The following is a 22,923-nucleotide window of genomic DNA, read 5'->3' on the forward strand; positions in this document are numbered from 1 at the left end:
ATTCCCCCCCTCTTTTTCACATTTCATCAGCCTTTTCAATGCTACTTTTATACCATCATCTTTATTTTTTTATTCTTTTTTGTTCACGTTTCCATCCCCCGTTTTTTTCACATTTCCATCCGCCTTTTCAATGATACTTTTATGTCATCATCCTTATTTGTTATTATTTTTTCTTCTTTTTTTTTTGCACATTTTCATCCTTATTCCCCCCCCCCCCTTCACATTTCATCCGCCTTTTCAATGCTACTTTTATGTCATCATCTTTACTTTTTTATTCTTTTTTGTTCACATTTTCATCCCCCGTTTTTTGGCACATTTCCATCCTATCCTTGTTTTTTTTTTCACATTTCCATCCGCCTTTTCGATGCTACTTTTATGTCATCATCCTTATTTGTTATTATTTTTTCTTCTGTTTTTTGCACGTTTTCATCCTTATTTTCCCCCTTTTTCACATTTTCATCCGCCATTTCAATGCTACTTTTATGTCATCATCCTTATTTTTTTATTCTTTTTTTGTCCACATTTCCATCCCCCATTTTTTTTGCACATTTCCATCCTTATTTTTTCATTTTTTTCTTGCACATTTCCATTCGTCTTTTCAATGCTACTTTTATGTCATCATCATTAGTTTTTCTTCTTTTTTTTGGTGCACATTTCCATCCCCCTTTTCAATGCTACTTCTATGTCATCCTATGAAGTTTTCAGTTCAGAAAAAGAGAAATAATTTAGGACCCAAATAAAAAGGATGGCTTCGCATTAAGGTTCTCTGCAGTTGCCTCATTTTGGCCATGTTCGTTTCTCTTATAATCCATCCTTTTCAGCTTGTTTTTTCAGCCGGAACCGTGTTTTCTCTCACAACGAATCAGTCGGAACAACATTTCGACTTGTTTTTCAGCGAAGCGAACAGGGCCTTTATTAGGTGCGCTTAATGCCATACTAGCTATAGCAGCCCACATTTGGTTTTGGTGCCCCACAACCTTCACCGTCCATTGCTTGAGCAATGCACATTTTCATTCATCACAAAAGCATAATAGTAGCAGAAAGGTTTTTTTTCTCTAACTAAACTAATAAGAGCTCAAATAACACTACAATTTATTTTCAGTTGTCATTTACATGCAGGCGGCTGTTTTCTAGACATACACAGCCTCTACGCTGCATGCAGCTTACCGTTGAACAATTTCCCAATCAACCTGATTCAATTTCTGATGGCTGCACGGCAGCAACACAGCCACAATTCCGCATTATATTTATTTATTACCTTGCCTGTCATATACATCTACTACACAGAATCAATATAAGGTAATGAATCAATAGATACACAGCTTCTAACTCACAACCCTTCTGCTCTGCTATCCAGCTACTATAGGAACTTAGTCCAAAACGCCTTAAAGCGAACCCCCACCACATACCATGGCTCACAATCACGTTCCCCCCTCACTTCACTTCATTTCACTAACAGTGCTTTGCTGCTCCTCAACGTGAGACAGGTTCTGACAAGAATACAGCATCTTCCAACATAGCAACGCTGCCACCGTTTACATTGTCTATACAATGGCAATGGGCTAGCTGCTTGCTTCTGTACATGCATCTGACAGTGCATTTGATGGCATCAACTCCTAATGCGTACCATCATTCACAGCTGGATCACGCATAGCTCCCAGTTCCCTTCGCCGTCAATGAGCTTCAGCTCCAAGGCATGGAAGGGTATCAAAGCAGGCCTCTGTAATAATTGGGGAAAAGTTTCAGCAAAACGATCGATTCATTTCAGAAAGCAAGTTGTGAATAAATTGACAACAAATTCAGCATCTTCTTTGTTTTTTTAATGGTTCACCACCATCGGAAATTTTATCGCAGGATTGTCCAAATGCTTACTTGTGAGGAAGTGATCACAGTTATGCCCATGCTAGTTGCAAGTCTGTACAGATGCTCTTCAACATCAACACTCGTAGCACTGCAATCAAGTACGAATTTAGGACCCACAGTAATTGATAAGTTAAGAGAAAAGGAAATGCAAGAAATCAAAAGAGCATTGTGACAGAACACGTACTTGGTGCACTCGTCGAGGATACCAAACTTAGGATGATGGAAAAACAAACGAGCCTGACAAAAGGAACAGAGTGACTTTCAATTAACTCAATAGCGAAGAAAATGAAAAAGGAACAAATAAAGGTGGTCTGGCAGTTAATACCGACCATCCCAAGCCTCTGTTGTTCTCCTAATGACAGAACATCTTCCCAGTTTGGTGTAGAATCCCACCCTTCTCTTTCTAGGAGATACAGCAGCCGGACATTCTCTAGAATTGTCTTCAGGTGATCATCCAGAAGGACAGAGGCACTAGAATTGTTACCTATATTACCAGTTTTCCCGTTACCAGGACAAGCAACAATATAACTTATTACTTCCAATCAACTGGCATGCTCCTAGCTAACCATAATACAAGGTTCTTACTAATTCAACAGAGCAATTTCAAGAGGTGGGCCTACCAGATCTACGTAATGAAAGAACTTTTATCTTCGCTTCCTCCCTTGAGAGAGGGTATATGATCTGATCCCGCAGAGTACCCAGGCTGGTATATGGCCGCTGAGGAACATGGAACATCCCTTCTGAGGGCTTGGTAACTCTCCCAGAGAAGGTGGGCCACAGATCCCTGAGCACTCTAAAAATAGAACTCTTTCCACTACCATTGGGACCTTCAGCAAAACAAAAAATGAATCGTGACAATATAAGCTCACTGCTGAGCAGAAGACAAAAAAAAAGGTTGCCTGCACAAAGACTGAATACCAGTCAGAAGAAGGCCTTTCCCTTGTACCACATTGCACGAGAGTTTTCTAGCCAATAGCTTCTGTGATGGTGTTACAATGTCCACTTCATGAAATGAAATAATTTCTTCTGAGGCTGCACTGATGGCATTGGGAGACACCGCAGTATCTGGGGAACATTGATTTCAAAAGCAAGTTCAGAATAAAAAAAACTTTTTTTTTTCTCAAACATGCAGAAGAGTTGTGTATCTCTATATTAAAGAGAGAAAGGGGAAGAAAGCCCATATAATGCAACCATTACCTCATCTAGGAAGTAAGAACAACAATAACAACAATAACAAAGCCTTTAAGTCCCAAACAAGTTGGGGTAGGCTAAAGTTGAAACCCAGCAGAAGCAATTACGGTTCAGGCACGTGAATAGCTGTTTTCCAAGCACTCCTATCTAAGGCTGTCTTTGGGTATATTCCATTCTTTCAAGTCTCCTTTTTATTGCCTCTACCCAAGTCAACTTCGGTCTCCCTCTGCCTCTCTTCACGTTACTATTCTGGCTTAGGATTCCACTACGCACCGGTGCCTCTGGAGGTCTCCGTTGGACATGTCCAAACCATCTCAACCGGTGTTGAAGGCTTTTCTTCAATTGGTGCTACCCCTAATCTATCACGTATATCATCGTTCCGAACTCGATCCCTTCTTGTATGACCGCAAATCCAACGCAACATACGCATTTCCGCGACACTTATCTGTTAGAACATGTCTTTTCGTAGGCCAACATTCTGCACCATACAACATAGCTGGTCTAATCGTCATCCTATAAAACTTGCATTTTAGCTTCTGTGGTACCCTTTTGTCACATAGGACACCAGATGCTTGGCGCCACTTCATCCACCCTGCTTTGATTCTATGGCTAACATCTTCATCAATATCCCCATCTCTCTGTAGCATTAATCCTAAATATCAAAATGTATCCTTCCTAGGCACTACTTGACCTTCCAAACTAATATCTTCCTCCTCCCGAGTAGTAATGCCAAAGTCACATCTCATATACTCAGTTTTAGTTCTACCGAGTCTAAAACCTTTGGGTTCCAAAGTCTCCCGCCATAACTCTTCACTCATGTCCGGCTTTCATCAACTAGCACTACATCGTCCGCGAAAAGCATACACCAAGGGATGTCCCCTTGTATGTCCCTTGTGACCTCATCCATCACTAAGGCAAACAGATAAAGGCTCAAAGCTGATTCTTGATGTAGTCCTATCCTAATCGGGAAGTCATCCGTGTCTCCATCACTTGTTTGAACACTAGTCACAACATTGTTTTACATGTCCTTAATGAGCCCGACGTACTTCGTTGGGACTTTATGTTTGTCCAAAGCCCACCACATAACATTCCTTCATATTTTATCATAAGCCTTCTCCAAGTCAATAAAAACCATGTGTAAGTCCTTCTTCTTCTCCCTATACCACTCTATAACTTGTCTTATTAAGAAAATGGCTTCCATGGTTGACCCTCCGGGCATGAAACCAAATTGGCTCATAGAGACCCGCGTTATTGCTCTCAAGCAATGCTCGATAACTCTCTCTCATAGCTTCATAGTATGGCTCGTCAACTTAATTCCCCGATAATCAGTACAACTTTAAATATCCCCTTTATTCTTGTAGACCAGTACCAATATACTTATCCACTCGTAAGGCATCTTGTTCGATCAAAAAATATGGTTGAACAGCTTGGTTAGCCATACTATAGCTATGTCCCCGAGGCATCTCCACACCTCGATTGGGATACCATCCGGTTCCATCGCCTTACCTCCTTTCATCCTTTTCAACACCTCTCTGACATCAGATTCTTGGATTCTCCGCACAAAGCGCCTATTGGTGTCATCAAAAGAGTCATCCAACTGAAAGGTTGCGTCCGTATTCTCACCATTGAATAATTTGTCAAAATACTCTTGCCATCGATGTCGGATCTTATCCTCCTTTATCAAGAGATGCTCCCTTTCATCCTTAATGCACTTAACTTAGTTGAAGTCCCTTGTCTTTCTCTCACGAACCCTAGCCATCCTGTAAATGTCCTTATCTCCTTCCTTCGTACTCAAATATTGGTAAATATCCTCGTACGCTCTACCCTTTGCCACACTTACAGCTCGCTTTGCAGTCTTCTTTGCCACCTTGTACTTCTCTATGTTGTCTACACTCCTGTCATGGTACAAGCGTCTATAGCATTCTTTCTTCTCATTAATAGCCCTTTGGACTTCCTCGTTCCAACACCAAGTATCTTTAGCCTCGCCTCCACTTCCTTTGGTTACTCCACACACCTCTGAGGCCACCTTCCGAATGTTGGTTGCCATCTTCTCCCACATGTTGTTTATGTCCTCTTCTCCCTTCCAAGAGCCCTCTTTGATAACCCTTTTCCTGAATACCTCTGACGTCTCCCCTTTCAGTTTCCACCACTTTGTTCTTTCAATCTTAGCTTGTTTATCCCTGCGGGCACGCACCTGAAAACGAAAGTCTACCACCAAAACCTTATGTTGAGAAACAACACACTCCCCTGGTATCAGCTTGCAACCCAAGCATGCTCGTTTGTCCTTTCTTCTTGCGAGGATAAAGTCAATCTGGTTAGAGTGTTGTCCGCTACTGAAGGTCACTAGATGAGATTCTCTCTTTCTAAAAAAAGTGTTGGCTATCATCAGGTCAAAAGCTACCGCGAAGTCTAGAACTTTCTCCCCCTCCTGATTCCTACTACCATACCCAGTACCTCCATTAACTACCTCGAAACCTGCGCTTGTAGTACCTACATGCCTATTAAGATCTCCTCCTATAAAAAGCTTCTCACTACTAGGTACAACTCTAATCAGGCCATCTAAGTCTTCCCAGAACTGTCTCTTAGCACTCTCGTCGAGGCCTACTTGGGGGGCATATGCACTAATTACGTTCCAGACCATATCACCAACGACAAGCTTGACTAAGATAATCCTATCTCCTTGCCTTCTCACTCCCACCACACCATTCTTAAGGCTCTTATCAATCAAAACTCCTACTCTATTTCTATTCGCGACTGTCCCTGTGTACCAAAGCTTAAAACCTATATTGTCCACCTCCTTCGTCTTCTGACCCTTCCATTTAGTCTCTTTAACGCATAATATATTTACACGCCTCCTAGTCGCGGTATCAACCAATTCTCTTAACTTACCTGTAAGCGACCCTACATTCCAACTACCTAAACGGATCCTAGTTGGTATCATCTAGGAAGTAAGAAAAGGTTGCAAAAAACTTAACTAATGGCCATATCATTTTTAGCTTTCTCAGGGTGGTTGAAATGCAATTATTAACTTTTCTGCCAGTTCCTAGCATTGAAACAAACCCACAACAGCTGACAAAACCTTAAGAACACTGCACGGTTTTCAGCCCATTGCTATGCAGCATTACTATTAAACTTGGCATGATGAAAAGGTAAAAAACCTGCTATAAGAATATTTTCTTATAGCGAACATGTAGAAAACTCGTAGGAAGTGACAAGCTCAACCATAATAAACATTTTGTACAAAAAATGCCAGTAGAGTTTTTAGAGCAAACATTGCGCAACCTGACATGTCAGCAACAACAGGAATACTTACTACCCTAATATATTATGTTTAGTGTTAGACTAATATGCACACATGACAAACCAACTATATAATCATTACCGAAAAATATTGAAATTAGAGAATTTAACATGATTGCTATTGTCTATTAAGTCCTAGCAAACTGAACTTACTTCTTTGAGCGAAGCGTGTAAACTCCTCGAGCTCAAAGATCCGGTTAATCCCACCAGAAAGTTCAAGGAACTTCTTATGTAACTCAAGAATGTCACCAAAGGCTATGAAGCTCTGTGACACCACTGAAGCCAAGAACCGCAGGGCATGTGCCAACTCTCCTGTTGCACGAAGCAAAGGAAAAATGCATTTCGAGATGTTTAGAAGATGAAAAAAAATATAGTTTGGAAAAATGTTAAGAGTTTTGAAGATTAGTAACCTTGAGTTGAGGATAAAGCTCTGTCTCCCTTGTGCTCCAAAGCATACAACAGACTCAGACCCCACGTTACATTGTGCGGAAGTTGCTTTGTTACAAAATCATCAACAATACCATAAAGCCACTGTTTCCTCAAAAGAATTTTTGAGTGGTTAATTAACTTGATGAATTTAGCCTCAACCATCTGAAATATGAGAAGAATAGATAACAAGCAGAAAAGTTAAGGTCATCTCATTTAACAAAATAAGGGTAGCAGAAGCTATTGGGGAAAAAAATCTTTAACATGGAAACTGTAAACATAACATGTGCATTGAACTGCAAATACAATGGAAAATTTAGGAAACACAATAACAGTTTTTAAAACACTAAATGATCTCTGCAAGTACCATAGAGATGCATCAGAAAATGGAATTGCATGTATGAGAGGAAAGAGCTTTGTCATGGTAAATTAGACCAACTTAATTAGTTGGCGAGTAAATCGAACTAAACAGTGGTTTAGAGGGTTAACTGGACATAGGCCAAACTTGAGGGGAGTAATTTGGACCTTTTCCTAAACAATTCTCATTGTATGAACTTGGGCATTATCCATTTAGCATGATGGAACTCACCGCCTTTTCTCTTGAACCACCGCCAAAGAAAGCAATTGATTCAGCATGTGTCCGCAGTCTCGAGTGCACGAACCTTATAAAAGTTCACCAGATTAACATCTAGAATCTTTAAATGGCATGAAAAGCTCTACTAAGACGCAACAACATATGCAGTATTTTACCTGAATGTTCCTTCAAGTTCTTGTTCTTGGCCTGAGAGATGACCAAAGTCAGGGGATATAGCTCTCAGAAAGCCCAAACCCAGTAACATGTAAGCATACAGTATAGCAACTCCTCTTCGTCCAGATAAGAGCTTCATTCTCCATGTAAACCTGGTGAATTCAGCTGCAATTAGCACAATGAATTCTAGGATTCTAACCGAAACTCAAACCAAGTTCATGATTAGCAGTATGTACAAGGATAACTCACCAAAGAATGTCAACTAGCGGTTTTACCATTCCAGTAACTAGGCCGGCAAGGTCAGTGGTCAACTTGTCTACATCAAGTGTTAATCTTTGGTCTGCATCAATACTTTTACCTGACATGTTGAATACCTGAAATCATACACCATTATAACTTATTAGCTTCAGTCACCCACAGTATTACTGTCGTGAGATATGCAATCTTATTCTCACAGCCAGAACCCCAGCACAACAAGATAATACTAGGCATGGACACATTTAGGAAAAACACCAAAATATCATTTGACCAAAACTCAGTCCCGACCACAATAAAGCGATGTAATTTGACAGAATATACCCAAGTTTTGGTTGCATAATGTACACTGAATATTAGAGGCCAACAACAGAAGGGTTATCTTTGCTCCTAAAGTGTCATGCAACTTTCTCAACGCTTGTTACTTCTTCTTTCTTCCTATCCATCCCAACCCTAACGCAGTTGTCACCTTTGGCAACTAGCCAACCACTAATGCCACCATAAGACAGCTTGATGGTTAGGCCATCTCCCAGTATCTTCTTCATTTTTACATAGTAGGAACAAATAAATGCATTGGAATCAGGACATGGGGCCAAGTACCAGATCAAACTGTCAGACATATTTCCCTGCCATCTTTTTTCCTCCCGTTACCTACACCCTACTTTTTCCAGCGTGGGCCAACACAACGTTGATGTGCCTGCTGGAGTGCTGGAGCCACAAACATCTTATCCCATAATGCAGAGTGGAGCATTCATATTACAACTTCATAAGCATTTTGAGAAGGTACAGTTTCCAAATTTGGAGTATTTCTATTTATTGTTTAGACAAAAGGAGCACTTTTTTTTTCTCAAATACGCAGGAGAGCTGCGTATCATTGTATTATAGAGAGGAAATAAAGGCCCGAGTACATTACCAACTCATGCCGGTACCATACATGAGAAGGTTGGGATACTTACAACATTATTGGGTACTTTTCAATATTGGGTACATTTCAGTAGAAATCTCAAGCACTTGGCTACCTTGCCATTGAAAACCCATGATTCAAATTTCAAATTGCTGGCTCCGTAAGCCGTACCCGTAAAATTACTCAGTAGGCTAGTTTGATCAAAACAGCATGCCTAACAACCCCAGCATTTCATTCTGAACAAAATAGTCTCCAACTCTCCACTAGTACAGACTGTGTAGATAAATAAATGATGTATCAAAATGAGGGCTCAAAGCTGACCCTTGATGTAGTCCTATCCTAATCGGGAAGTCATCCATGTCTCCATCACTTGTTCGAACTCTAGTCACAACATTGAAGGACATGTACAACAATGTTGTGACTAGAGTTCGAACAAGTGATGGAGACACGGATGACTTCCCGATTAGGATAGGACTACATCAAGGGTCAGCTTTGAGCCCTTATTTGTTTGCCTTAGTAATGGATGAGGTCACAAGGGACATACAAGGGGACATCCCTTGGTGTATGCTTTTCGCGGACGATGTAGTGCTAGTTGATGAAAGCCGAACATGAGTGAATCAGAAACTGGAGTTACGGCGGGAGACTTTGGAGTCCAAAGGTTTTAGAATCAGTAGAACTAAAACTGAGTATATGAGATGTGACTTCGGCACTACTACTCTGGAGGAGGAAGATATTAGTTTGGAAGGTCAAGTAGTGCCTAGAAAGGATACCTTTCGATATTTATGATCAATGCTACAGAGAGACGGGGATATTGATGAAGATGTTAGCCATAGAATCAAAGCAGGGTGGATGAAGTGGCGGCAAGCATCTGGTGTCCTATGCGACAAAAGGGTACCACAGAAGCTAAAAGGCAAGTTTTATAGGACGGCGATTAGACCTGCTATGCTGTATGGTGCAGAATGTTGGCCTACGAAGAGACGACATGTTCAACAGATAAGTGTCGCGGAAATGCGTATGTTGCGTTGGATTTGCGGTCATACAAGAAGGGATCGAGTTCGGAACGATGATATACGTGATAGATTAGGGGTAGCACCAATTGAAGAGAAGCTTGTCCAACACCGGTTGAGATGGTTTGGACATGTCCAACGGAGACCTCCTGAGGCACCAGTGCGTAGTGGAATCCGAGGCCAGGATAGTAACGTGAAGAGCGTCAGAGGAAGACCGAAGTTGACTTGGGTAGAGGCAATAAAAAGAGACTTGAAAGGATGGAATATACCCAAAGACTTAGCCTTAGATAGGAGTGCTTGGAAGACAGCTATTCACGTGCCTGAACCTTGATTGCTTCTGCTGGGTTTCAACTCTAGCCTACCCCAACTTGTTTGGGACTTAAAGGCTTTGTTGTTGTATCAAAATGAATATCAGAACAGCTGCCACACCACCTACAGAGTCTTTTGGTACCATAACTAGTATATAGAGAAGCAATAATGTATGGCAGGTTAACCAAAAAAGGAAAATAAAGCAATAATGTGTTTGCGTTTTTTTGCTTGAGGATATACCTTGTAGAATGCATTTCTTTTCAAATAATATCTAAGCAAATGATTGGTCATGCGAATTCGCCATCCAAGGGCAAGTTTTGCAGTAAGGGTCCTGCACAGATACAAATTATTTGAGACCAGGAAATTAAACATGTACAGAAGTGACCTTAAATCCCCCCAAGCTTAAACTTGCATGCCCCCAAAAATGGATTTCAAAGCCTACATTAAATACTCGCCACTAAAGAAAACTTTGATCGTATAGTTTCTTTACTGAAACCTGTGATGAATCGGTGATAGTTTATTACAAGTCACTGACTAGAACACTGCATGTGATTCATTTGAAAACTACGATGATTATTTATTACTCACTGTTATGTGAACAATTGGGTATGGGTCCAAGGACCGAAGTTAGGGTGCTCACATGGGCCAGCTGGCTGGGGGGCTCTCCCATCCCATTAGTCAACATTCTGAGGCTGGTTGGAGAAAGAGGGACTGAGAATTTCTTTGATATGCAGGCATAGGATTCCCAATTAGATGGAAACTAAGTAACAAACCACCTGATATGCATGCACTAATCAACCAAGGTGATGTGCATGCAATTAACACCAAAACCCGATACATGGCAAATAATGCAACTTCCTAATATTAAGATAACGTGATAATGATCCAAATAATCAACAACTTCCTACCCTTATCTATTCCTATGGGAGGTGCTGCCATCTTGCTGCATTTCAAGCTATGTCTCTTGGTACTTGCAGCTAAATGGCTGATGCCCCACATGCACTAATGCTGCAGCAACAAGCCCTGTGGCCTCCATGTGTAACAATTACCCAGCGATAAATCTCTTAAAATAGAGTTAACCATAATTACCTAAGAGATGGTGCCACAAAAGAATTTGCACCACTTTGTAGAATACTGACACCAATCAAGCGAATAAAGGCAGCTTTGTCCTGTTCCAAGACAAACTTCACAGTTGTCCCTGGTAAGATTTGAAGTATCATATGAGAATTACACTTGCAGCTTTTCTAACAATGGAAGATATCAAAGAGTTAAAAGAAGAACCATTCAACGAAGCAATACGATCAGAGATCCATGTACGAGAGAAAACAAGAACAGCAACAGCAAGCAACTGCCCGCCTTGTTTATCAAATAGTCTAGGAACCTGGGGAGCAAAGTAAATGAGAATAGAATAAGAATTTCAAATTGTATCAGCACAGGGGACAAAGTTCCTAGAGATAGTTTAGGGTACTTCATCAGATCTATGTGCGCAACCTTCTTTTTTCTAATAGTTACTGAGTTTGTAGTACATTAATTGATTAGTATACTCGAAAGGTTATTAATTATTATAGCATATATAGCTTTTGTTAAAACAGAGAGAAACTTGTTACCAACAAGCAAAGTTATCTGAATTCTACAGTGAAGGCTGAATACGAATCATTGGGAAACACAAATCTAAAGAGGAATTGTGAAGCACAAAGGAGAAGAGCATACTAGTATTTTTAGCATTGCAGCTACTCTGAGAGGCAAAGGTCTTGGGTGACATCGTAAATGTGGAATTCGAGATGTCCGTGCTGCATGTTCTATTTCCACCTTAGGGGAAGTTGCTATAACCTCTGTACAGTATGAATGATCCTTGGACCCCAATGAAGCATTGCTCTGGTAAGGAAACCCCATAAAACAGCAGCATTAGAAAAGCTGTTAATAATGATGGAAATTGGAATTCAGAAGACCAGAATCATATACCTTTGCCCTGCTCATAAAAGCCCTTTGAACAGTCAGTGCGTCAGATTTACGATCAGTTTCTGATGATGAAAAATCAGATTCTTCAGTGGAAAAGGATGAGTCATCCCTGCAAAATTAGGTGTGTTACTAATTTCTAGTGAATTAATTTTGGAAGAACAAACGTTTGACAATTTATCTCAAGGGCTATAAGTTTTAACCTTCTATGCTGGACATTCCAACCTCCTTCACCGTCCAAGGATAGAACAATATCATGAAATGCAACTAAAGCTGGTCGATGAGATATTGTTATGCAGGATGTACCCATAGCTCGAACCTTTTTGCAAAAACGTTCTTCCATATCAGTTGTCACGGCACTAGTGCACTCATCAAGGATGGCAAACTTTGGCTTATGGTAGAATAACCTGGCCATTCCCAATCTTTGCTGCTCGCCGAGGGACAGCTCATCACCCCAGTTAACTTCCTTATCAAGAGGATAGCGTTCAAGCAAATATTCCAGGTCAACCTGCAAAAGGAGCATGGTTAGAAATTTCAGTAGGTTCATATACTCAAAAGTTGTAGTTCAAGAAGCCACAATATCAAATGTAAAACGCAACTTGAATAGCATTACATTCTTTAGAAGGTCCACCATTCCATCATAGGTAAGTGGTTCAATCTCCTGATCTGCCGTAAGAGGATAGATTAGCTGTTCACATAGAGTTCCAACAGCTGTGTATGGTCTTTGCGGAACATAAAAGATCTCCTTATTTAGATCTGAACCAACACCAGGTTTAACAATGTGGCCAGATACCAGTGGCCATAGACCCCCAAGGACCCGGAAAAGGGAGCTTTTTCCGCTACCATTGGGACCTGGAAGGAGTGTAAATCCGTAAAATTGTTAGCACAGTGGGACATAAGATTTTCAAACAGACATTTTGTGCAAAGATGTATACATATTGAGAGCTTGAGATCGAAACAAGACATAAAAAAAGAATCTAAGATCAAAGAATACACCCAAGACATTTTAACACTATCCTCCAAGAGGGTGCAAGACATGTAAAGACTTCCGTCACATCATATCCAACATTGCTACTTCATTATCACACAATCAAATAGCTGTAGATGATTCCCAAATGGTCTACAACATGTTAAATAGAAATGAACATCAAGCTAAGGATACATAGTTGCATAAATTTGCATATCAGCCCATAAGTCCATTCAAGTTTCATCACAGAAACCAACGTGATAGTTAAGTAGGGCGTACCCAGTGCAGAGAGCTCCCGCTCTGTGCGGGGTCTGGGGAAGGGTGTCAGTGGCAAGCCTTACCCTCGCCTGTGCAATGCGAGGAGACCGCGACTCGAACCCGGGACCTTCCGGTCACAGGCGGTAAGACTCTACCACTTGCACCAGGCCCGCCTTTCATAGTTAAGTCAGAATAGCAAATGCTTTATAGAAGATTACCAGTGATCAAAAGATTAGAACCAGTTTCTACCCGGAGAGTCAAATCATCAACCAAAACATTACCTGCAGGTGTGACTACCTGCAACCATTTGACATCAGAAATAGGAAATACATAGCAAATAAAAATGAATATGACTCAATCGGCATGTTATTACCTTAACATCTGAAAATTCTATATGGTTTGCTTCACTGACATAATTTCCAGGAGAATTGTGATTCAGTGATCTATCACGAACCCCAGACAGTTCACGTGAAACATACAATAACTCACGAATCCGGTCTGCATAGCCACTGTGAAATTACATTGAAAGTCCATACGCATCACAATCATGGCAGTGCAAAGTTTAAAACTCAAAAGCAGATGAGCAGAAAATGCATCCGGAACACAAAAGGAGCACAGGACTCCACCAAAGTATTCCAAAGAAAATCAAAGTTACAATGTGTTTTGCATGTAAGTCAACATTCTCCAGCTGTACTATGCCTAAAGTATGGTTCCTACCAAAACAAACATAAATCAAGTATGGTTCCTACCAAAACAATCATAAATATGTGATGTGTTAAGTGTATGGTTAAGGCTCTATCTATAGGCCTATCTATAGGCCCACTCTATATTTAGCCATGCGGCTCTCTATATATGGTCCCCTTCACCTCTGGAGCATCTGTACTCTGTGATCCCAAAGGTTCGTAACATGGTATCAGAGCTATGGGATTAGGGTTAGGATTAGATTAGTCTGACCCACGATCCATTTTTTTCCTTGGGATCCTCTCTTCTTCGCGCGGCCCATCGTTGTGCCCTCTCGTCGCCTGTCTTCCCGCGTGGACAGCCCGTCGCCGTCTCATCGCGCGTCTTCGCGTGGCCCGTCGCCGTGCCCCTTCGCCCGACGGCCCGTTGCTGTCTCATCGCCCGCCCGAGGCTTCTGTCCGCATGTCCACATCACTCGCGACTTGGATCGCGACTCGTCTCCGTCGCGGCTCGTGAGTTGCATCGCGAATCATCCGTCGCGGGGCACGTCGCTCGCGACTCGTCTCCGTTGCGGGGATCGTCGTCTGCTGCTTCCACTTGTCGCTGCTCGTCGCCTCTTCAACCTCTTCAATCTCCGGCTTCTCTGTTCTGCCCGCCTATTGTTGGAACAGAGCAGAGGAGGTCCTGATCGTCATCTGCTTCCGCTCGTCGCTGCTCCACGCCTCTTCAGTCTCCAACTTCCCTGCTCTGCCCGCCTGTTGGGAGCAGAGCAGAGGAGGTCTTGCACGTTCAGCAAATAGAGGGGGTCGTCTGCTTCTTATACCACAGTGGTAACAGATCGCTGCCTCCCTCCTCCTTGGTCAGCTGTTAGCAGTTGTTTCCATCATGTCTCAGTCTCAGCTCAACGCAATTGTCATCCGTATCACTTTAGAGGGTCCAAATTATCCTGAATGGACCTTCTATGTAGAAACTGCTTTAAGGGGTTATGGTTTACTACATCATTTAACTGACAATGCCCCTAAGCCTAAGGAGGATGGTAGTAATGCTACTGCAGTAAAGGATTGGGGTATCAATGATGGCAAAGTGGATGGCTGCTATGGTCAATAGTACTAAACAATCCTTGATTATGAGTCTAAGTTCAAAACTGCTAAGGCCATATGGGAAAATCTAAAGCAGTGCTATGTACAGGACAGTGGGGCTCTTTTACATAGTCTTATGCAGCAAACTCATGTCATAGAGCAGAATGATATGTCCATTGATGAGTACTATTCTGCTTTTGATCGATTGATGGGATCATTGACTTCCATGGTACCTGAATGTTCAGCTGATTCTTGTCCAGCACATAAATTTATTGAAAAGTTTTTCACTTACAGATTTGTCATGGGAGTTCGAGTTGAGTATGATTCCATCCGTACACGGTTGCTTCACAGTTCTTCTGATCTCACTATGGCAAATGCTTTGTCAGATTTGCTTGCAGAAGAAACTCGTCTCAAGTCCCTGTCCTCTACAGTGTCTCATGGTGTGTTGGCAGCTTCTCGGAGGACTAGTGCACCCAATAGTACCTCTGCCGAACCTTGTAAGCATTGTGGCAGGACTGGTCATCTTTCAGAAAATTGTTTCTCTCGTCATCCAGAGAAGTTGGCTGAGTATCGTGCACGGCGTGCTGCTCATGGTGGTCGTGGTCGTGGTCGTGGTACTGGTTCCACTCCTAGAGGCTCAGTTTCAGTGGCTACTTCCTCGACTGTTAGTGCTCCCTCGGCTTGGGTGCTTGATTCAGGCGCTTCTTTTCATGTGACCTCTGATCAGTCCCAGCTGGTTGCCTGCAAGCCGGTCCCCGATGGTGCTTCTGTTCAGACAGCTGATGGTACATATTGTCATATCACTCATCAGGGTTCACTTTGCAATAATCACTTTGTTGTACCCAATGTTTCCTTTATACCTCAGTTGTCTATGAATCTTCTGTCGGTTGGTCAAATTACCGACCAGAATTACTTTGTTGGTTTTGATGACTCATCTTGTTTTATTCAGGACCGTCGCAGTGGGAAAGTGATTGGGACTGGCCATCGCCGTAAAGGTGCTTCTAGCCTCTACGTTTTGAACACTCTACGTCTTCCTTCGTCCGTTCCATCTACAGCTCATGTCTCATCCGCTGCATCGTCTTCAGCCTCTTCATTTGCCAAGTGGCATCATTGCCTTGGTCATCTTTCCGGGTCTCGTTTGTCGTCCATGATAAATAAAGGTTGTTTAGGTCATACCTCTATTGAGTCTAGCTTTCATTGTAAGGGTTGTAAGCTTGGCAAACAAATACAACTTCCTTACCCTTCTAGTGTTTCTCGTTCTGCTAGACCTTTTGATATTATTCATACTGATGTATGGGGTCCTGCACCTTTTGCTACAAAAGGTGGCCATAAATACTATGTCATTTTTATTGATGATTATTCTCGCTATACATGGATTTATTTCATGAAACATCGTTCACAATTGTGTTCCATTTATCAGTCTTTTGTTCGAATGGTTCACACACAATTTTCAGCTCCCATTAAAGTTCTTCGTTCAGACTCTGGGGGTGAGTACTTGTCTGTTGTCTTTCGCCAATTTCTATCGTCTGAGGGTACACTTGCACAACTCTCTTGTCCAGGTGCTCATGCTCAGAATGGTGTTGCTGAACGAAAACATCGCCATCTCATAGAGTCAGCTCGCACACTTTTGATTTCATCATTTGTCCCTTCTCATTTTTGGGGAGAAGTTGTTTCCACTACTGTCTATCTTATCAATAGGCAACCTTCATCCAAATTGTCTGATCACTGTCCTGGTGAAGTACTTTTTGGTACTCCTCCTAGCTATGATCATCTTCGAGTTTTTGGATGCACTTGCTATGTTCTGCTTGCACCTCGTGAGCGCACAAAATTGACTGCACAATCTGTTGAATGTGTTTTTCTAGGGTATAGTCCTGAGCATAAAGGTTATCGATGTTATGACCCTTCTTCCCGTCGCATACGCATCTCTCGTGATGTTACCTTTGATGAGGATCGCCCCTTCTTTTATAACCCTTCCACTAACCCTTCATATTCTCTCAGAGTCCACCTCTTTTTTGAGCCTTCCTCCAAATTCATCCACCGATGATGCCTCTGCACCATCTGATCCTCCTATTTCCATCACACCACCTTTACCTCCTACAACATCCTCGTCTCCATCTCAATCTTTTTCAAAACCACCTATTACACGTGTCTACAGCCGTCGTCCCTCCCAGCTTCCGTCTAGTTCTCCCACCATGGCTAGTCCAGATGAGCCCGCTGCTGATGCTTCTAATAATAACATTGATGATTCACATGTTGATGAGTTACAGGTTGCTCCACGATATAATCTTCGAGACCGCAGTACCATTCATCCTGAAGAGAAGTACGGTTTTCCCCAAGTGCATGCTGTTGTTGATGAGCCATCCACTTATCAGGAAGCTTCTCAAATTCTGGAATGGCAGCTAGCTATGCCTGAGGAACTTGCCGCCCTTGATCGTCAAGGCACTTGGGATCTTGTTCCATTGCCATCACACACAGTACCTATTACATCTAAGTGGGTATTCAAAGTGAAGACCAAGTCAGATGGCTCTATAGAGAGATATAAGGCCCGTCTTGTTGCCAGAGGTTTTCAACAAACTCAGGGTCTAGATTATGATGAGACTTTTGCACCTGTTGCTCATATGACGACAGTCCGTACATTAATTGCAGTTGCAGTAGCTTCTTCTTGGCCCATATCTCAAATGGATGTCAAGAATGCCTTTCTTCATGGTGATTTGACTGAAGAAGTTTATATGCAACCGCCCCCGGGTGTTGTCGCTCCTCCAGGATATGTCTGTCGTCTTCGCCGTGCTTTATATGGCCTTAAACAGGCTCCTCGTGCTTGGCATGAGCGTTTTGTCTCAGTGATACGGGCTGATGGCTTTTCAGCTAGTGATCATGATCCGGCTTTATTTGTTCATTTGTCACCACGTGGCCGTACGTTGCTTCTTCTCTATGTTGATGATATGCTGATTACGGGTGATGATAAGGATCACATTTCCCATGTGAAGCAACAACTCAGTGCTGAATTTCAGATGTCTGATTTGGGTCCTCTCAGTTATTTCTTAGGCATTGAGGTCAAGCAATCTACTCAGGGCTATCATCTTTCTCAATCTAAGTACATACAAGATCTTATTGCTCGTTCAGGCATCACTGATAGTCGAACTGCTGCCACACCCATGGATCTTCACTTGCAGCTTCGTCCCACTGATGGGGTACCTCTTAAGGATCCCTCTCGATATCGACACATTGTGGGCAGCCTTGTTTACCTCACTGTCACTAGGCCGGATATTGCTCATGCAGTCCATATTTTGAGTCAATTTGTTTGTGCCCCAACTTCTATTCATTTTGGACATTTACTTCGCGTGCTACGCTACCTACGGGGGACATCATCTCAAAGTTTACTCTATGCGCATGATAGTCCGCTTCAGCTTCATGCTTACTCGGATTCCACTTGGGCGAGTGACCCAACAGATCGATGTTCCATCACTGGATATTGCATTCTTCTTGGCTCTTCTCCTATTGCATGGAAGTCTAAGAAGCAAGCAGCTGTATCTCGCTCTAGTACAGAGGCTGAACTTCGAGCCCTTGCCACTACTACTGCTGAGATTGTATGGCTTCGATGGTTGTTGGCTGATTTAGGCATCTCTTGTGATGTTGCCACACCTCTTCTATGTGATAATACAGGAGCCATACAAATTGCTAATGATCCTGTGAAGCATGAACTCACAAAGCATATTGGTGTGGATGCTTTCTTTACTCAGTCTCATTGTCATCAGAAGACTATCTCTCTAGTATGTGCCTTCAGAGTTGCAATTGGCTGACTTCTTCACTAAAGCACAAACTCGGGAGCAGCATCGGCTTCACTTGATCAAACTCAATGCTTCAGATCCTAAACTTCCACCTTGAGTTTGAAGGGGGGTGTTAAGTGTATGGTTAAGGCTCTATCTATAGGCCTATCTATAGGCCCACTCTATATTTAGCCATGCGGCTCTCTATATATGGTCCCCTTCACCTCTGGAGCATCTGTACTCTGTGATCCCAAAGGTTCGTAACATGATGGACATCAGTGCAAAAACTTTAATGACACTGCAATTCTCGTATACTAGAATGTAGAAAAGACACCTAACACAGCATGCAACAGGTCAAATCATATAGAAAATAATGTCATAAGTGGCAGAATTTGAAAACTTAAAGCGCAGGTTGGTAACATATCAGGGAGAGGATGTTAATGATTTCCAGTCTCCGTAAAAGCACTACACAAAGTGGCAAAATGTGTCTTCTTCTTGGAACAATATTAAACCATCAAACAACAAAAAATAGAAGTGAGATCTTCCTTCTTCATAAAAAAAACGGATCGTAGCACTAAAATGGTTCCATGAAATAAAGTTATTCTCAGTTTGCATTTGTCAGAAATAATGGAACAAGAAGTGTCACATTGCCAATTGCAAGGGCACAAAACAAAATCAAACTTAATTGGATGACATGCAGCATAATCCAGTAACTTCTCAAGCAAAGTGTCACCTTCAACAATTCAGATCTATAGGGTAGCAATTTCTAAAATAGGTGGAGAACTGTACCTCAGGATATTTAAACGTCGTGTGCTGATAGAAAGGATCCCAAGAGACTGAAACAGTGAAATGATCACGCTTGTGTGATATCGAAGATTGCTCAACATTTCAGCCCTTCCAAGGGTAGATGAATCAGGTCTAAGGTTGCCAGAGAAGAAAGGTTCTATAATAAGGACAACTGCCACAGTGGCACCAAAATACTTCAGAAAGAAATCTTGAATCATGCCAAACCACCAGTTTTCATGACGCACAAGATTCAGGTGCTCAACAAGAGCCTCAAACCTCTGCATAATATGAGATGCTTCTCTGTTCTCACCACCATAAAATGCCACACTCTCAGCATGTGTTCTTAATCGCGAATGAAGCTGACGATAGTCTCCTTCTAGTTGCTGTTCCGTAGATTTCAGCTTCCCAAAAGCAGGAGAAAAGTTCCTTATTACCCCACCGGCAACTAGCACATATGCCTGAAAGCATTTACATATTAATAGTACCTAGTAGTTAGTGGGTGAGAAACTTGTTGCCTTGATACATTATAAAAGCACTAAGGAAACAGCTTCGATAGAGGTATCATCGACTATCACATAATATATGTGTATATGAAGTATCGCTGCTGAAATTTTGTAACAAGAATTTTACCATAATCCAGAACACGTATTTTGGACTAGCATAAGAACAGAGACGCCAGGTGTATATTAACCCTTCTGCAACTGCAGCCAGATCATCCTGTACAAGTTCACTTAGTTCAGAAGAGAACTTTGGGATATCACTAGCAATCCTTTGCTCCGGATTTGATATCCGATGATCCACATGTGAGATCTTGTAGTAAACCATATTCTGAAGATATAACAAACAACAGTGTGGGATGTCTTGTTAAGATTATACTTAAAAAGGAGAACCATTAAATTAATGAAAAAAGATAACCTCTAGACTGTGCTAAAAGTGAAAGCATGAGTTCAAGCAACTGCATTCTCATAACAAGACATGTAGGAAAAGGAAACAATCTAGCTGCTAAGACTGAAAACAACATAAACTTCACAGCCTTACTGAGAAATTAATGTTGGCACAGACTAAAGTAGTGGTGGGCAAATTCATCCACCACATAGAAAATGAGGACACTATAAAGAGTGGGAGAAAAAATTACTGGCAAACAGCATGCTGATTCCAATTAGGAAAAATAGTATGCACGTTTGTTCACAAACCAATCTAATACTGTAATTGACTATCATAGAAACGGAATTCATCTTAAATAAATCTAGCAGAAGAGTAGGCGACGAAACAGAATCCCCTGCCTGCTGTATTTTATGGATTTTTTTCTACTATATAAACAGCTTTAGTGTTTTATCGCATGTAAACCTTTGCTGCAATGGTCACTTGCAGTCTTATAAATGGTCACTATCCATAACATAATACCAACAAGAACCAAATTAGTGCACTGGTAGATACAAACTTAGGAAATAACTTTTCTTGGAGTTTAAGTTTACAATGCTCTTCATGGTATCATTCTGAGGAAACGATGCAATTAAGAAATGTGTGCGCTAGGAAGGAAGACAAAATGAAATTAAGGCAAAGGCAAAACTGCAACAGATGTACCTCAAAGTAATCAGCATGGGCGATATCTGTTAAAATTTTCTTGAAACGCAAACTTAAAGAGCCTGTTAAGTATTTTGAGGTCTGATACAATGTGGATTGGAGGAAACATAACATAAGATTTTCTATGATCAAGCGTGTAAATGTTGGGACGCGCCGAAGAAATGCTGCTTTAAACAAAAAACCTTGAACTCTTGCTAATCTATGCCCCACTGCTGTACGTAGCACCTGCACAAAAGCATAAGACGGTGAGGATAATTTTTCTAGCATTAGTATAATAGCTTCAAATACAGTTTAAAACCCCCCAAGGTAGTTTGACGACAATAATAAAAAACTGAAGTTTGTAGCGACGGTAGTATCATTTTATTAAACCATCAGCGTACATTTTTTAGGCCTCCAAAATTTAGCTGGTGAAACATATGATACTGCACTAGACTTATATTGTTTGTTTCTGTTTTTTTTCACTGTTTTTTAAAAACTTTCTCCATAAACATGGGATTATTAAACTGCTTGCGTCGTTAAGAAATTACGAGTAAATACAGATGTACTATTCAGTAATGCTTCCTTTATATGATAGCAGCAGTAGGCCAATAGGAACACTGGCACCACTTGTGTGTACAGTATGTAAGAGCGAAAAGCTCCAAAAAAGTTGAAATCTCTGAAACAATACATTACTTATAGAAAAATGGCAGAACCTACCGCTGTTAATACCAAGCCGAGAAGGTAGCGCGTGCCACTGGGACCAATCTTCTTGAGTAGGATAGCAGCCAGGAAATGCAGAGATTTCAGGCCACTCCTTTTCTGCTTTGCTGCAGCCAATCCACCGCCGGCACCATCCCCATTGGTGGCCAATGCACTGGCTTCGCCACAGTGATTCGCCTCGGAACGCCTCCTCCGCTGGCTCTGGCTCGAGCGGGCGTACGCCAGAGCTCCGCCGGCAAGCACCGCGCCGGAGACAACGGCGAGCGTCCTCCTGGTTGGTGGCGCACAAGTGACGATGGTGAGGAACGCAATTGGCAAGAACGGCAAGATGAAGTTAAAAGAGGGAAACTTGGCGAGTGAGTGATCCGAGCCGGCCGACCTCCTGGAAGCGAGAAGCCCTCGCCCGCGGTCCGTCAGCTGCAGCAGCTGCAGGGACGGCATGGCGGCGCCGCCGCGAGATGGCCACCCCGAGATGGCGAGATCTCACCTCACGTGCGGCGACAGGCGGGCGGGCGCGGCATCACGGCGTCCCTCCCGTCGCCGCGGCGCATGGCGGCACCCGAACCGGAGACCGTGAAAAAAAGAGGGATTTTTTTAGGCCCGGTCAGGTGAGTAGGCAGGCGCCGGCGCACCGGGCGCCGGCAGGAGGGCCGAAGGAACCGGGCGAATCTTGTGGCGGCGGGGACAGTGGGCGGAGGCGGGCGAGAGCGGTGGGTGGAATCGATCTCGGCGGAGCGGAGGCGGCCGGAGAGATCGCCCGGCGGCGACGCGAGGGGAGAGCAGCAGCAGTAGATGCCGCGAAGCAATGCGAGCGCAGGGAGTACAAGCAAGGAACGGTTGATGTGATTATGAGAAGAGAGAGAAAGGGACAAAGCAGTTGCAGTTGCAGTTGCAGTGCTGTAGAGAGAGAGAGAGAGAGAGAGAGGGGGGGGGGGGGGGGGGGGGGGGGGGGGCTCACAGACAGATACAGCGCAGCACAGAGAGAGACTGGTAGAGAGAGAGAGGAGAGAGTCCTGAATCTTGCTGAATCCTCACAACTTTTCTGCAAAATCATCCTGTGGTCGTTCTTCGTATTCTAAAATTGTATGCATGCTGAATGAACCTCTTGCAATTCTACAAGAGCAACAAACAGTTCATTTCTGC

At 42.5% G+C, this 22,923-nt stretch overlaps 1 protein-coding gene across 1 annotated transcript; it reads right to left on the reverse strand.

Annotated features, from left to right (window-relative positions):
* Positions 1 to 1,224: 1,224 nt before the first annotated feature.
* LOC136505507 (ABC transporter D family member 1-like) lies at positions 1,225 to 22,630 on the reverse strand. The gene is made up of 25 exons (XM_066500706.1): positions 22,160 to 22,630; positions 21,778 to 22,051; positions 21,082 to 21,306; positions 20,128 to 20,325; positions 19,501 to 19,955; positions 13,558 to 13,693; positions 13,403 to 13,481; positions 12,573 to 12,811; positions 12,163 to 12,467; positions 11,966 to 12,071; positions 11,714 to 11,878; positions 11,285 to 11,384; positions 11,093 to 11,201; positions 10,244 to 10,334; positions 7,778 to 7,902; positions 7,531 to 7,680; positions 7,370 to 7,442; positions 6,765 to 6,945; positions 6,508 to 6,666; positions 2,782 to 2,928; positions 2,484 to 2,690; positions 2,193 to 2,347; positions 2,048 to 2,100; positions 1,873 to 1,951; positions 1,225 to 1,720 (listed from the first exon to the last, which is right to left on the reverse strand). Exons 1-25 carry the CDS (start codon positions 22,219 to 22,221, stop codon positions 1,634 to 1,636), a joined length of 3,960 nt encoding a protein of 1,319 aa, XP_066356803.1. The 5' UTR covers positions 22,222 to 22,630; the 3' UTR covers positions 1,225 to 1,633.
* Between the last annotated feature and the right edge of the window lie 293 nt (positions 22,631 to 22,923).

Source organism: Miscanthus floridulus, chromosome 1, assembly GCF_019320115.1.
Source record: "Miscanthus floridulus cultivar M001 chromosome 1, ASM1932011v1, whole genome shotgun sequence".
NCBI lineage: Eukaryota > Viridiplantae > Streptophyta > Magnoliopsida > Poales > Poaceae > Miscanthus > Miscanthus floridulus.